Source organism: Tenrec ecaudatus, chromosome 6 (genome assembly GCF_050624435.1).
Source record: "Tenrec ecaudatus isolate mTenEca1 chromosome 6, mTenEca1.hap1, whole genome shotgun sequence".
Taxonomy (NCBI): domain Eukaryota; kingdom Metazoa; phylum Chordata; class Mammalia; order Afrosoricida; family Tenrecidae; genus Tenrec; species Tenrec ecaudatus.
The window spans coordinates 98,445,840-98,459,824 of record NC_134535.1 but is presented as its reverse complement, the minus strand read 5'-3'; the positions used below and the strand labels follow the sequence as shown (position 1 = coordinate 98,459,824).

The 13,985-nt window shown below is 39.8% G+C and overlaps 1 protein-coding gene across 1 annotated transcript in view; it reads right to left on the bottom strand.

The window, feature by feature from the left end:
* Nucleotides 1-10,795, bottom strand: part of LOC142451109 (aldo-keto reductase family 1 member C4-like) — a 43,434-nt gene extending 32,639 nt beyond the window's left edge. The window contains exon 1 of the mRNA XM_075553033.1: nucleotides 10,712-10,795. Coding sequence (XP_075409148.1) covers nucleotides 10,712-10,795 — 84 coding nt within the window. The remainder of the gene's footprint in view (nucleotides 1-10,711) is intronic.
* Between the last annotated feature and the right edge of the window lie 3,190 nt (nucleotides 10,796-13,985).

Here is a 13,985-nt window from a genome sequence, read left to right as displayed (position 1 = left end):
GTCATAATAAAGCAAAGAGGGCATAAAACAGTAAGTATATGATAGTCTGGCACATCATTCACTGAATATTCTTAAGGGAAGATATTTGAACCAAAGTCCAATGACTGCCAATTCTATAACATGAGCTAGCAGTCGAATGCTTCTTCTCAACCTAGGGAGTTTCAGCCTTAAAGTCCAAGGGCTATCGATGAGTTAGAGTTCAAGTCCAGTTCACTCAGTGGGGTTTCCACATTGAGTCCTTCTGCTGTGGCCTATGAAGGATGCAGTGTGCCTCAAAAGAATAGAACCTAAAGTCCCAGTAGTATATAGCACATGGTCTGGGACACCCAAGTCTAGATGGAAACTGCGTCAAAAGTTTCTAATTAGAAACATAGTGCCAAGCACATTCTCCAGTTGGGTTCTATATAAGTATTGTTAAGTATTTTTTCCCCAATGGGAGGTTGCCTCTTCCTGTTTTCCTACCAACAAAAATGTAATAGTCTTCTGAGAGACATATATGTCCTTCACCCCACTCCCTATCTTAACTACAATTTCCAGCAAGATTTGTTTATCACTCTGGTGGGAGTGTCTGTTGATTTGGGGTGACTTTAGCACGGTTTTGTACGGAAGACACTGAATGGTCTTCTTCCTCTACCCATATCTTGAACAACTGACCCCAGCAGAGGTGAGGTCTCCTCTGTCAAACAGCTGTTTAAGAGAGATATGTAGAGGGGTGATATATGGTTCATAGATGCTTGGCCTTTGCTTAGGGAACTGGGTTAGAAGATTAAAAGACCTGGGGCAGAAGCCTAATTTCATTTTGCTGTTTATCCTTGTCATAGCGGGCTCATACAATATTTGTCCTTTTGTTAATGACTAACTTCACTCAGCATAATCGTTTCCAGGTCCCTCCATGTCACGAAATGTTTCGTGATCTCACTGCTATTCTTTTAGGGATGCATAGTATTCCATTGTGTGTACACACCACATAGGGTTGTAAGCCATTCAAGTGTCACCTTTTGTAAATTGTCTGTTCATGTCATTTGCCCACCTTTTAGTTGGGGTATCATTACTTTTTTTCTCTTTTTATAATGTTAATTTTTATTTATTTATTCCATTTAGCACCTTTCTTAAACTTAGAATATCAATAACAATAACCAAATAATAAAGCTTTTTTCAAAGAAAAGGAAGTAAAATGATGTGATAGGCTAACTATTTCTTTTACTAAATTGATTTAGATGATTAAAACTGGGTCATTATTTCATAACTATTTTATACAGATTAAACTTGTGATAGACATCATTTAAGAAAACAAGGGTTAGACATAAGGCAACAATTTCGATAATACCCATTCACTAAAGCAAAACTACTTGCAGAATTAAGATATATCACAAAAAGCAAAGAAAACAAAGTAGAAAAATATATGGAGGTCTCAAGTTGTCAATTATTGGGCATCCACAGAGTTGAAGGAGATTCAAAACCTTGTCTAATGACTTCAAAGTCCCCAGCCCTGGGTTAGATGTCCTTTGCTTATTTTTATACTATGTGGCATTTCAAGGTTTAGTACAAAGACGTATTTCAGTTTCTTTAATCTGCAAAAAAGTGTTTAACGTTAAATCCAGTTCACTCAGCGGGGTTTCAAAATTGGGTCCTTCTGATGAGACTTATGAATAATGCTGTACACTTCAAAAGAACAAAATCTACAACCCAGGATCACCAAAGGCATGAAACAAATTTTGTCAAAAATACAGGATTAGCGATATTATATAATGCAGTTCTTTTAATTTAGGAGTCTACACTAGTAATGTTAAGGGTTTTCTCCAATGACACGTTGCCTTTTGATAGTTAACCCACAAATAGAAACGAAATCACCTTCTTATAGAGGTGTTGCCAAATTGTATAGATTTTAGTAATTAGTCCTTTGTCTGTTATGTCACTGCGAAAGAGTTTTTTTTTCCCCCCAATCCATGGGCTCTCATTTCATTCTTTTGATGAAGTATTTTGATGTGCATAAGTGTTTTATTTTTAATAGGTCCTAGTCATCTATTTTGTCTCCCACTGCCTGTATTTCCTTGATTAGATTTGGTAATCTGTATATGCCCTGCAATAGGGCCTTTAAGTTTGTCTCGATTTTCTCATTGATGATTCTGATAGCTATGAGGTTTACATTTAGCTCTCATCCATATTGAGTTCATTTTTGTGCATCCGGGGAGCTGTGAGTCCTGTTTTGTTCTTCTGTAGATGAAGATTCAATTTGTCCAGCATCATTTATTGAAGGTGTCACTTTTTCCATTTGATGGTTTTTGATCCTTTGTTGAAAACCAGTTGCCTGTAGGTGGATGCTTTTATATCTGAGTTTTCTATCCAGTTCCATTGATCTAGATATCTACCATTATACCAATACCAGGCTGTTTGGACTCCTGAGGCTGTGTAATAGTTTTGGAGATTGGGTTGTGCAAGAACTCCTACTTTGTTCTTTTTGAGAAGTTCTTTGCTTCTCCCATGCCTCTCTCTATGAAGTTGGTAATAAGCGGTTCCCTTTCTTTAAAGAATGATATTAAGATTTATTGGGGATTGTGTTGTATTTGTAGATTACTTTAGGTAGTTGTTACATTTTCACAATATTAAATCTTCCTAGCCAGTAACATGAGGTACTCCTCCATTTGTGTAGGTCACTTTGTGTGTGTGTGTGTGATAATGTTCTGTAGTTTTTCTTGTACAGGTCTTTTGTTTCTTTAGTTGGATTGATCCTTAGGTGTTTCATCTTTTGTGTGGATATTATAAATAATATTACTTTGTTGTCTATTTTGGAGTGTTCTTTGCTAGTATATAGGTATCTGAGTTATTTCTGCTTGTTAATATTGTATTCTACTACTTTATGAAACACCTCAATTGTTTCCAATATTCTTTTTGTGAACTCCTCAGGGTTCTCTCTAAATGAAAATCATGTTGTCTGCAAATAAAGAAAGCTTCACTTCTTCTTTGCCCAATTGCATTCCATTACTTCTTTTTGTTGTCTAAAGTTTCTGATTAAAATTTCTAGGACAATGTTGAATAAGACTGGTGATAAGGGGCAACCTTGTCAAGTTCTAGTTTTCAGAGGCAATGAAAACTGATCCCCCCCAATTAGTGTGATATGCCCGTTGGTTTTTCATATTTGATCTTTATTATATTTAAGAGTTTCCCTTCTTTTCCTATCTCTGAGTGTTTTTATTAGAAAGAAATGTTGGATATTGTCAAATTATATTTCTGCCTTTATTGATATGATTACAAGATTCTTATTTTTTATCTTGTTTATGTGGTGGATTACAATGTTTGGGTTTGTATGTTTTTAATGTTGAACCATTCATTTGTATGAACCTTACTTGGTCACGATGACTTATACACTTGATATGTTGTTGGATTCTATCAGCCAAATTCTTTTTTGGAGAATTTTTGCATCTATGTTCATCAGATATAGTGTTCTGTTTTTATTGGGTCTATACCTGGTTTGGGGATGCATTTGGGAGACTGCTGGCTTCATAGGATGCATTTGGGAGTTTGCTGTCTCTTTCTATATTCTTGAATAGTCTGTGTACAACTGGTGACAGCTCTCTTCCTTGAATACTTGATATAACTCCCCTGTGAAGACATCTGGTCCTGGGGTCTTCTTGGTTAGAAGTTTCTTGATTGCCTTCTCTAATTCTTCTTTTGTTATGCGTCAGTGCAAGTTTTCTACATCCATCTGTATTAATTTGGGTAGACAGTGTATTTCTAGGTATTTGTCTATTTTTTCTTTTATAGATTATCAAACTTGTTGGAATACTGTCTTTTGTAGTATCATATTATTATCTTTTTCTTTCATTTGGGTTTGTTGTGATATCAACTTTTTCCCCAGTTTAGAAACATTTCTTTCTTTTCCTTTGCTAAGTTTGCCAGTGGTTTGTCGATTTTGTCGATCGTTTCAAAAAGTCCATTTCTTTTTTTAATTTACAAGTTTTTATTCAATGCATTCATTTTATTCCTTCAGGGTAACTTCACTCACTCTGCTTCTTCAATTGTTTCTTATTTCCATTCATTTTGTTTTCTCCTAGCCCTCCATTCTTTGGTAAAGTAGGTCTTTTGATCTTAAAAAAAAACCAACAACAAACATTTCTTGTCTTGTTGATTTTTCCCATAGTTCTTCGCTCTTATAGTTCATTTATTTCTGCTCTAATTTTTATAGTTTATTTTTCTTCTGTTGTTGCAGGGATTATGTTGTTGCTCTTATTCTAGTTGTTGGAATTATTGTGTTAAGGTATTTGGTTTGGATTTCTCTTATTTTTTCAGATGTACAATGATTTTTATAAATTGCCCTCTAATAACTGCCTTTTCTGTGTCACAAAAGTTTTGGTATGATGTGTTATCATTATGTTTGTTTGAAGAAAATGTGCATTTTGTTGTTGGGTGGAGTGCTCTCTATACGTCTAGGAGGTCCAGCTGGTTTATTGTGTTGTTTAGCTCTTTCTTTTTCTTTGCTGAATTTGTTTCCTGATAATCTGAGTGGTGTGTTATAGTCTCCTACTATTAGTGTAGAGTTGTTCATTTCTGTTTTTGACCCTTTGAGCAGTTTATTGATGCTTTTTTTGGGTCTTTCATGGACTGTGTATATGTTTATGAAGGATCTATGTTCTGGGTTTGAGTTGTGGTGCTGACGAAGAATATTGGAAGTACAATGAACTGCTAAAAGCACAGATAGATCTGCCAGGGAAGAAGTGCAGAGAGACTATTCCTTAGGGGCAACGATGGAAGGGCCGTGTCTTACATACTTTGGACACGCTGTCAGGAGAGACCCATGTCTGGAGAAAGATAACATGGTTGGTCAAGTTAGAGGGGCAGCAAAAAAGAGGACAGCCCTCAACAAGATGGATTGACACCGTGGCTGCCACAATGAGCTCAGCATAGGAACAACTGTTGAGTCTCTGTCCACAGTGATTCAATGAATACTTTTTGGAATTGCTTGTCTTGTTTTTATTAATTCCTTTAGTTTGTCCTTGTCTGCAAACACATTTATTTCTCCCTTGTATTTGAAGGACAACTTTTGCTCAATAAAAGAGTCAAGGATGGAAACTTTTTTCATTCAGAATTTTATGTATGTCACTCCTTTGTCTTCTGGCCTGTAGCGCTTCTGCTGGGAATTCTGAGCTGCTTCTTGTCTGTTGTCCTTTGTTGGTGTCCTTTTTCCTCCAGCTGCGCCCAGGGTTCTCTCCTTTTCCTTGAAGTTGGATAGTTTCACTCTAATAAGAAATGATGTTTTTCTTTGGGGATCTTTCTTATTTAGAATTCTCTCCTTGTACAGTTATTTTCTCCTCTTTTGTGATGTTGGGAAGATTTTCTTCTATGATTTCTTTTACCGTTTTCTCTGAAGATTTTTTTGTTTGTTTCTGCTTGCAATGAGATATAAGCTGTGTCTCTTTATAGTGTTCCACATCATTCTCAAGCTTTCTTCTGAGATTTTCACTCTTTTTGTAGATTGTTTCTTTCATCAATTGTCCTCAGAGTGATGGTCTTCAAGCTCAGTGATTCCATTTTCCTCTGTTTTCATTCTATTCTTCAGGTTTCTTACTATGTTGCCTACTTTTATTATCTTATTTATTTATTGCTTCTGGAATACCTTTTGGTTTAGGGATTTTAGTTTTTCCATATCTTCCAATGTTCTCAAGAGTGCTCCTCACATCTCTTGAAAGGATCTGATCATCATTCTTCTGAATTCTGTGTCTGGTTGTTTCATGGTCTCTCCTCCATTGGTTTTGGACAACTTGGGGTTGTTTGTTTTTGTTCATTTGATTGTAGTGGTTGGCTGATGTTTCCTCAGCCTTGTGGAATAATTATTAGTGGTCTGTGGGTTGCTCGGTTGTATAGAGAGTTGTTGACTTGTGGTAATGTGGGAGCGGTCTAATAGGAGGGGGAAAGTATACAGTGGTGAATCAGCGAAAGGAGAGTGAGACAGGTAAGTAGAAAAAGTGGCAGGGGGGTTGGTGGAGGAAGAAGAGCGAGAATAAAGTAAAAATAAGCAGCCTTATTGATAGGCCGACGAATTTGTAAAATTAATGGGGAAATGTATTTTTAGAGGCACCATCAGAATTAATCTAGTTCACTGACATATATTTGATGAGGAAAAGGAGATAGCAGAAAAAGATAATAGGTGGATGTGCAGACAGAGAAGGGACAAAAGACTGGGGCGTAGGGGTGGCGGCAGGGGGAGTAGTATTCTCAGGAACGTGTGGCTGCACTGAATGAGGGAACTGGAACTGTTAGTGAAGAACTCAAAAAATATCATGTGAGTGTTGTATTAGAACAAAAGGGAAAAAAGCCTGAAGTAGATAATATAAAAGTAGGTAGGGGTTCCTGCTCTTTGATAGTGGTATTTTTGTGAAATTGTTTTTGGCCTTGGAAAGCAGGGGGCAGGCTAGAGACGAAAAACAGGTACAAAGGAGGAAGGGGGGAAAGAAAAGAAAGAACCAGAAAGTTAAGCTTGGGTATTGATTATATAGGCACCCAAATGCCCATGCAGAGCTATCTCTGTAAGAGGGTTGGCTGCTTGGATTGCCTCAGGGGACAGGGAAAACCAGCGGAGCCACGAGGAGCAGGGCTCACAGAAGTTGCTTGTGCCACAATGAAAGACTGAGTCTGTCTGCAGGGGTAACTGTTCTCTTTCTGTAAAAACGTCGCCTGCTTAGCTTTATGTCGAGATTCACCCTGACAGAAAATGCAGTGGATACCTCTTAGTGGACCTTTTGTCATAGTTGCTAAGGAGATCTTTCTGAGCCTAAAACTTCTTTCCCCCCAATAGCTTTTTTGACATGTCATCCACATATCATACAATTCAATAGTTCAAACATATCAAGAAGAGTTGTACAATCTTTACCGCAATCAATTATAAAACATTTTCTTTTCCTCCATATTCATTGTTATTCTAGTATTTTTCTTCAATTTTGGCAAAGATAGACACAATAAAACATTTTCTAATCCAATAGATTCTACATGTGGATAGCTCTTTATGGGAATGGAAAACCTTTACTCTCTTCCAACCACAACTTACTCACCAGAAATTAGCGATTCACTCCTTACAGCCCTCTAGTGTTGCCCAGCCCTGCTCCTTCTTTAACTGTCCCAGTATAAGGATATTATCTAATAGGAAGCCTCAGGACTAACTTTTAAAAAGCAACAACTGTTTTTTTTAACCATGATATTTAAAATTTTTTTAAGTTGTTAGTCAATACATATATCATTCCATATTTCCACCCCATCAAGCATTATTGCACAATTGTTACCACAATCAGTTTCCAAACACTCTTTTTCTTCTTGGGCTCTCTGACATCAATTCCCTTTTACCCCCTGCCCCATATCTGTATCCCCACCCCCACAAAAAAATCCCTTATTCTACTTGCTGTCCCTATATGTTCATCAATCCTGCATTTCATATATCAAAAAACATTAAAAGAATATACCACAAATTCAAGAGGGTGACCCCAATGAAATAACACATCTGAGATACATCCTAATATGCAAAAACAAATAAAACAAACAAAAATCAAAATACGGAAAATATGAAAACCAGATCAGGTCCAGCACACATCAGAGGAGGGAATCAAGTGACTAGGTTTTAAGTCAAGTGTAGCCCTTTGACCTTCTATACTTAGCTTTCCAATACACTCCTTTTAGGAACCACTTTGCTCCCATCCCTCTATTAAGTACAGAGGGAGATCACAGGAGGCTTATTTCCTATGTCATTCTCACAAATGTATCTTGGGGTCCCACTGCCATCCATAGCCTTCTGCAAGTCATTCTCACAATTTAGGCTCTGATGCTAGTCCCTCCTTTGGCTTTGGATTATAGGCTTTATAATCATTTGGTGACTGATGATGGCGTGCTTTATTCCATGTGGACTTACTCGACATCTCACCTAGATGGTTGCTTGTTGGGAGACAAGCTTTTAAGATCCCAAACACTATTTTGTCTGATAGCAGGGAACCATCTAATTTCTTCACCACACTTTGCTATAGCAGCCATATCTTCTGTGTTCCCTTCCTGAGGGTGAGTATTGAGCAGGGCTATGATGTAAGAACTAATTGCTCTTAAGTTGTGCTAGGATTTAATGGGAGCCCCAAACCCACTCCTTTTTTGCTTTTTTATCTGCCTCTGGATCCCTTTCAAAACCTCCTCATTAATTTATGGTACAGAGTCTTATAGCTCATCCCTCTGGGACATAATGATGTTCTGTTAATATTACCTTTGATTAGCCCCTGGTACTAATTTTTTAAAGTGCTATAACAACAACTTATACTGTGAATTGGGTGAAGGTTTTATAGGGAAGATCAGCTTAATATTCAATAATTCATATGCATTTTCTCTCGTCATTTATGGTCATAGCCCAATATCACTACCTACTTGTGTTTCCTGGTTCCATTTCTCCTTCATTCCTAACCCTTCTGAACTTTGTCCTTCAGTAAATACTGGCCTTGTGATGTTAAATGACTGATGATGCTAAGGTATATATACCTCACCAGGCTATTGTTCATTTCATAGTCCAGTTCACCTTAAAAACCAGCAAATGACACATTGCATTGGGTGAATCTGCTTCACAAGACTTCTTAAAGTGTGGAAAAGCAAGGATGTTACTTTATGAGCTAAAGTGTGCCTAACCCAAGCTGTGGTATTTTCAGTGACCTCATCTACATGTGAAAATTGGACATTGAGCAAAACCTATGAGGAACAGATGCGTTAGAATTATGGTAGTGGCTAAGAATATTGAAATTACCATGAACTACAAATAGAGCAAACAAATCTGTCTTGAGCTAAGTGCAGACAGAATTCTCCTAAGGATGACAAAACTTTAACGTGTGTACTTTGGACATGCAGTGAAGAGAGATCAGTTCCTGGTGAAGGAAATCATGCTTGATAAATAGGGCAGTGACAAAGAGGAAACCTTTGGAGTGACACAGTGGGTGCACTGATTGCTCAAACATAAGAATAATGGTGAGGATTGAGGAGACTGGGTGGCCATAAGGTCACTATGACATAAGGTCACTATGAATTGGAACCGACTTAATGGCATCTTTCAATAGTAATCATCTGGTCCATTCTCTGGGTGAACTGCGTAAGTTCAGTTCCTGATATGGAGTGTTTTAAGGATCATAGTCTTATGCGGCTCCACCAGTCTTTATTTGACCAGTAAACTCGTTCTCTTTTTGATGCTGAGTTGTGCTCCACATTTTGCTCCCAGTCTTTCCTTTCCCAACATGATCCTTTTCAGAAGAGTTGGTAGTGATCACACAGGCACCATTTAGTTCTTCTGGCCCCAGGGTCATGTAGACTGGTGTTACCATGGTCCATTAGTTCATTGGACTAATTATTTTGATGCTTCTTCAATTTTCATCATTCTCCTTTCTCTGGACAGTAGAACAGTAGTTGTACCTTAGATGGCTCCTTTAAGATCCCAGTTATGACTAATCTCAATAGGATGGGAACATTGCTTTTGCGGACTGTTGCTAAGTGCCACTGAATCAGGTCCATCTCATAGGGACGTTTGCACATTGGAATGAAACACTCCCTAGCCCGGCACCATCCTCACAACTACTGTGATATGCCAATTGATCTTAGTGTCCCTGAGGCCTCAGGCCCAGAGACTCACTGTCTAAAGGCTGTGTCTAAGATGTTTTCATAACTTTACCCTTGTATGTTCGACCACGTTCATAAGTATGCTTGTATCCAAAGTAAATACATATGTAAAAGTATTCTCTGAGATATATGTATATGTTTGTATATATATAAATAATCTCAAAGATATATATGTGTGTGTGTGTGTATACTTCTACTCTCTATCTCACATCCATTCAGCCTTCATTCTATCCATTCATCTGCTCTCTATCCAAGATGACTTCATGTCTATCTACTCATAGATCACTGTTTTTGTTCTGTTTTATTGGGAGCTGTCACCTGTTTTTCATAATGTTTCCAGAATATTTCCTTTCGGGTAACAGATGAAAAAAGGAAGACCCAAAATTCGAGCCACTGATCCTTTGTCACACAGCTAGGTCTTCTGACATGTTGGGATGCAGATTCCTTGCTCTAGTCTACCGACCTCATTTGGAAAGGGATAAAATCTACCTATTTCTTTCAAATCTAAGGTACATTAGCAAGGCCCAAAAATTCAAGACGTAGCCTTCTAAGAATGTATGTAATATTTTCCCTAAAATGACATCATATTTCCTTTCAGAATGAGATGTTTAGCAAATGAGAGACAGATGAGGGGAATTCAGCTCTGGCCAGGCACTTCCATCTATTGCCTGGTGCTCAGCACCTAAATTGCATCTCTCTCCAAACATTCATTTCCCTGGGGTCCTCTGACCTCAAAGACCGCTCTGCATTATGTATCACAGGGAGGAGGAAATATGCTTCGAATCAGTTAGTTAGTCTCAATGCAACGCAGCTGTCAGACCATCTCTGACAGATGCGGAAAATCAACTATTCTGACAAACACGTCGAAAGCAGACGGAAACCCAGATACCCAGTAGGTGGTCCCACCCCAGACCCCAAAGCATGGAGGGGAACCTGATAACGTTCTCACATAATTATCTATGGATTAGCTGTAGCCTGGTGAAATTGAGGTCTCAGTGAGTCCCCAAGAATCACATAAAAATGAGTTATGACAACCAGGTCTGCTCCCTCTCACCCTCACCCACACCCTCAATTGCTCCGTCTCTGTGCTTACCTCTTTGGGTGCATAGGTGCCAAATCCCAGGACGGGAATGAAGTGGCCATCATTTAACTTTACACGCCGGTGTTTGAGATCCATCTTTGGTCACTGTTCTGGCTAAGCACAGCCTGCGTTCTTCCTCTGCTTTCCCCAGTGCTATGAGCAGCCAAAGGTCGTAATCCCTGGGCAGGTCAACTGCTATCAGAGGGAATGTGGGAGGGGCCAAGGTTAAAGCAATATCTCATTAAGTAAACATAATAAAGTCCCAGATTCTGAAGAGAAAATTTGCTAGCCTAAGAGAAGAATGGTTTCTTAAACATTAACAATGAGCAATTATTTTTGATAAGAAAGTAGGTAACCTGGAGAGGCTTAGGTGGAGAGCAAATGTTTTGAGAATGATGAGGGCAATGAATGTACAAATGTGCTTTATACAATGATGTATGTATGGATTGTGATAAGAGTTGTATGAGCCCCTAATAAAATGAGTTTTAAAAAAAGTAGGTAACCTAGAAGGTGAAAATAAAAATGATCACCTAATTTTTTTATCAAAGGTGATTCATAATTATTATTTTTTAATAATGATTTTTTAATGTTAAAGGGCCCATTCATATCTTGGGCTACTAAATTTTTCTCTTCAGATTTTCCGCACATTATTGTTAGTGAGCAAGACCCTCACCCAGACCACTCACTGAAACAGAGATGGAAACAGTAAAGCTTTATTCAGACAGATTCGAATCTGGGCCCTCACCAGCAACTGAGGCAGGCTCAGTCTGTAAGGCGAGAGCCCCAAACAGCTTTAAAGGGAAGTTATTATACATCCTTGTGGGGCCTCTTGCCAAGCAAAGGGAGGGGGGAGGCAAGTTCTTATGTGAAACTGGCAAAGCATTCTCAGAAAAGTGAAACAAAACAGTTTTTAAGTCTAACAAAGTAAGCTCTACATTTAAGGCCAGTTTGTCCCCAATGGTCTGCCAAATGATACTGTAGGTAGGCTAGGCTGCTTCTTGGAGCGTAAACATCCTGGGCTGTTTCAGGCTGCAATTTAAAAATGTTTCCTTTCTGACCCGGGGGTGGGGGGGGTGGGGGGGTGGGGGGGTGGGGGGGTGTGACCTGCCTGTTACTGTTACAGGGCACAGTGTCACAGTTATCTCAAACTATAAGAAGATATTCCCGGAGTCAGGATTGACATGTTGTTAGATGAGCAGCCTCCACATATGAATTCTCTTTATTTGTTCTGCTCATGGCGATGCCCCTTCTTGATCATGCATCACTTGAAACACATCAGTGTCTCTAACCACACCCACGTGCCATACATGCACATGCACACAAACCTTTAAAATAAATGATCCATGCGCTCTTTTTGAAAGTTGTTAGCCCTTAGTAAAGAGTCAGAAGCAGAAATTAAAAGAAAAATTGCACTTTCCTCAACTTAAAATGATATTTCCTTCTGTGTTCTTTCTTTTGCAGTGAGAATATCCGGTTTTGACAATGCTTTGAGAATTCCTAAAAAGGGCTCTGGCCTGGCCCTTTCTGGGGGTAAAAATGACTAGCAGGTTTTCAGCATCACCTTGTAACACCCCAAAGAGGTGTACAGTTTCTCCCCCCACCCCTGAGTTATATAACTTTTAGAAAAGTTTTATAAAGTAACTGTTGGGGCCAGGTCTGGCCCACGCAGCCACTTCCCCCAGCTCTCCGGAAAGATAGCCTGCTGGACTGTGCGGGCCACTTTCCTCCCTCCAGGCCACAGCTGGACTGTGCAGTCTCTGCCTCCAGCGTTCCAAGGAGCTTATCTCTCTGGGCTGGGTCTGTGCAGCTCCTTCCCTCAGGGTTCCAGGATGATTTACTTACAGAGCACACGCTGACTCAGACCCTGTGACTGCAGCACTGGGAGGCCTCCCTCCCTCTTATCAGCACATAGGTCCTTGGTCAAGCCCTACATATGTGCCACCGCCTCACTGCCAGGCACGACTTCCCTGACCTAACTCGTTGGGTTACAGGACCCGTCTGGGAGCTTTCCCTCGCCTGAATAAAGTCTCTCTCTAGTTCTCACTCCCCACCGAGCCTTGTCTCCTTCTGCGCCTTCGTCTCCGACCTTTCAGTAACAAGCTAAGAATGGAGGCCAACAGCTAGACGAGAAGAAGGACCCCCATAGCTGACTTACCTCTTCCTGTGTCCCTCCTTTTCATCTGGAAAGAAGGAGGGAATAAAACCTGCTGGAATTCTCTCTCACTGTGGGTGGTTTTCTTTTGTTTCCACTTTTCTCTCAGTATTTTGAAAACAACCAATTTTCCAATGAACAAATTATATCCTGGGAACCTCAGGGGGAATGCCATTCCTTTGAACCTAGAAAGTACCCTTCCTGCTGCAGTGGGCCCTGATTATGAACTTCCTGGGTTCGCAAGGCCATCGAGACACTTTTAGGTAAAATAGAACTCATGGGAAGCTCATAGAAGTTGAGCACTTGGTCCCCAAGAAGCAGAGGATCCGGAGGCTTCAGATGTGGAGTGGGTAGTTCACTAGTCTGTTGGTCCAGCATGGATTGGTAGAGAGCTGTAACCAAGTGAGCCTCAAGTCAGGGAGTGGCCTTGTAAATGTCACCTATTCCAGAAGAGACCAAGATAGAGGAACAAGAATGACTGAATAGAATACAGTTAGAGAACTTCACCTTGAAATGGCCTACATCCCTGATGGAATAGTTTCCTAGCACAAGAACCCACAGGAACCTGGAGGTCGCCATGGGTTTGGGCAAACACATCTTCATCAAGGTTAAAGGTCCACAGGATCTGTTTCCAAGCAGAAACCATGTGACTTGCCTCTGCAGCTGCTGGTTCCCACACAATTTGTGGGAGCCATTAGAGGACAAGACGGTACCACCATTCAGAACATCAGCAAACAAACCCAAATTCGCTGATTCATAGTGACCCTCCCCCCCGGTGGGTTTCCCAGATTGTAACTGTTTACAGGAGTAGAAAGCCCAGTCCTTGACCCACAGACCTGCTGATGGTTTCAAACTGCCAACCATGTGGATTGCAGCCCAACACAAAACCACTTCACCACCAGGGCTCCTTTTCCACAAGCAAAGACAGGCTAAAATGGATGTTTACGGTATAGAGAAGGTTCATGCTACCGAGAAGGCAATGATGATACACTCCACTCCTGAACACTTCAGCCTCTTGTATAATTAGTCTGCAGATTCAGCCCAAGGAAGCCCCAGATTTAAAAAATTCACAGAAGAAAATCCTTTGAATATTTCAGCCTATAGTGACTGGGTTAGGCTGGGTTGACTAGAGGA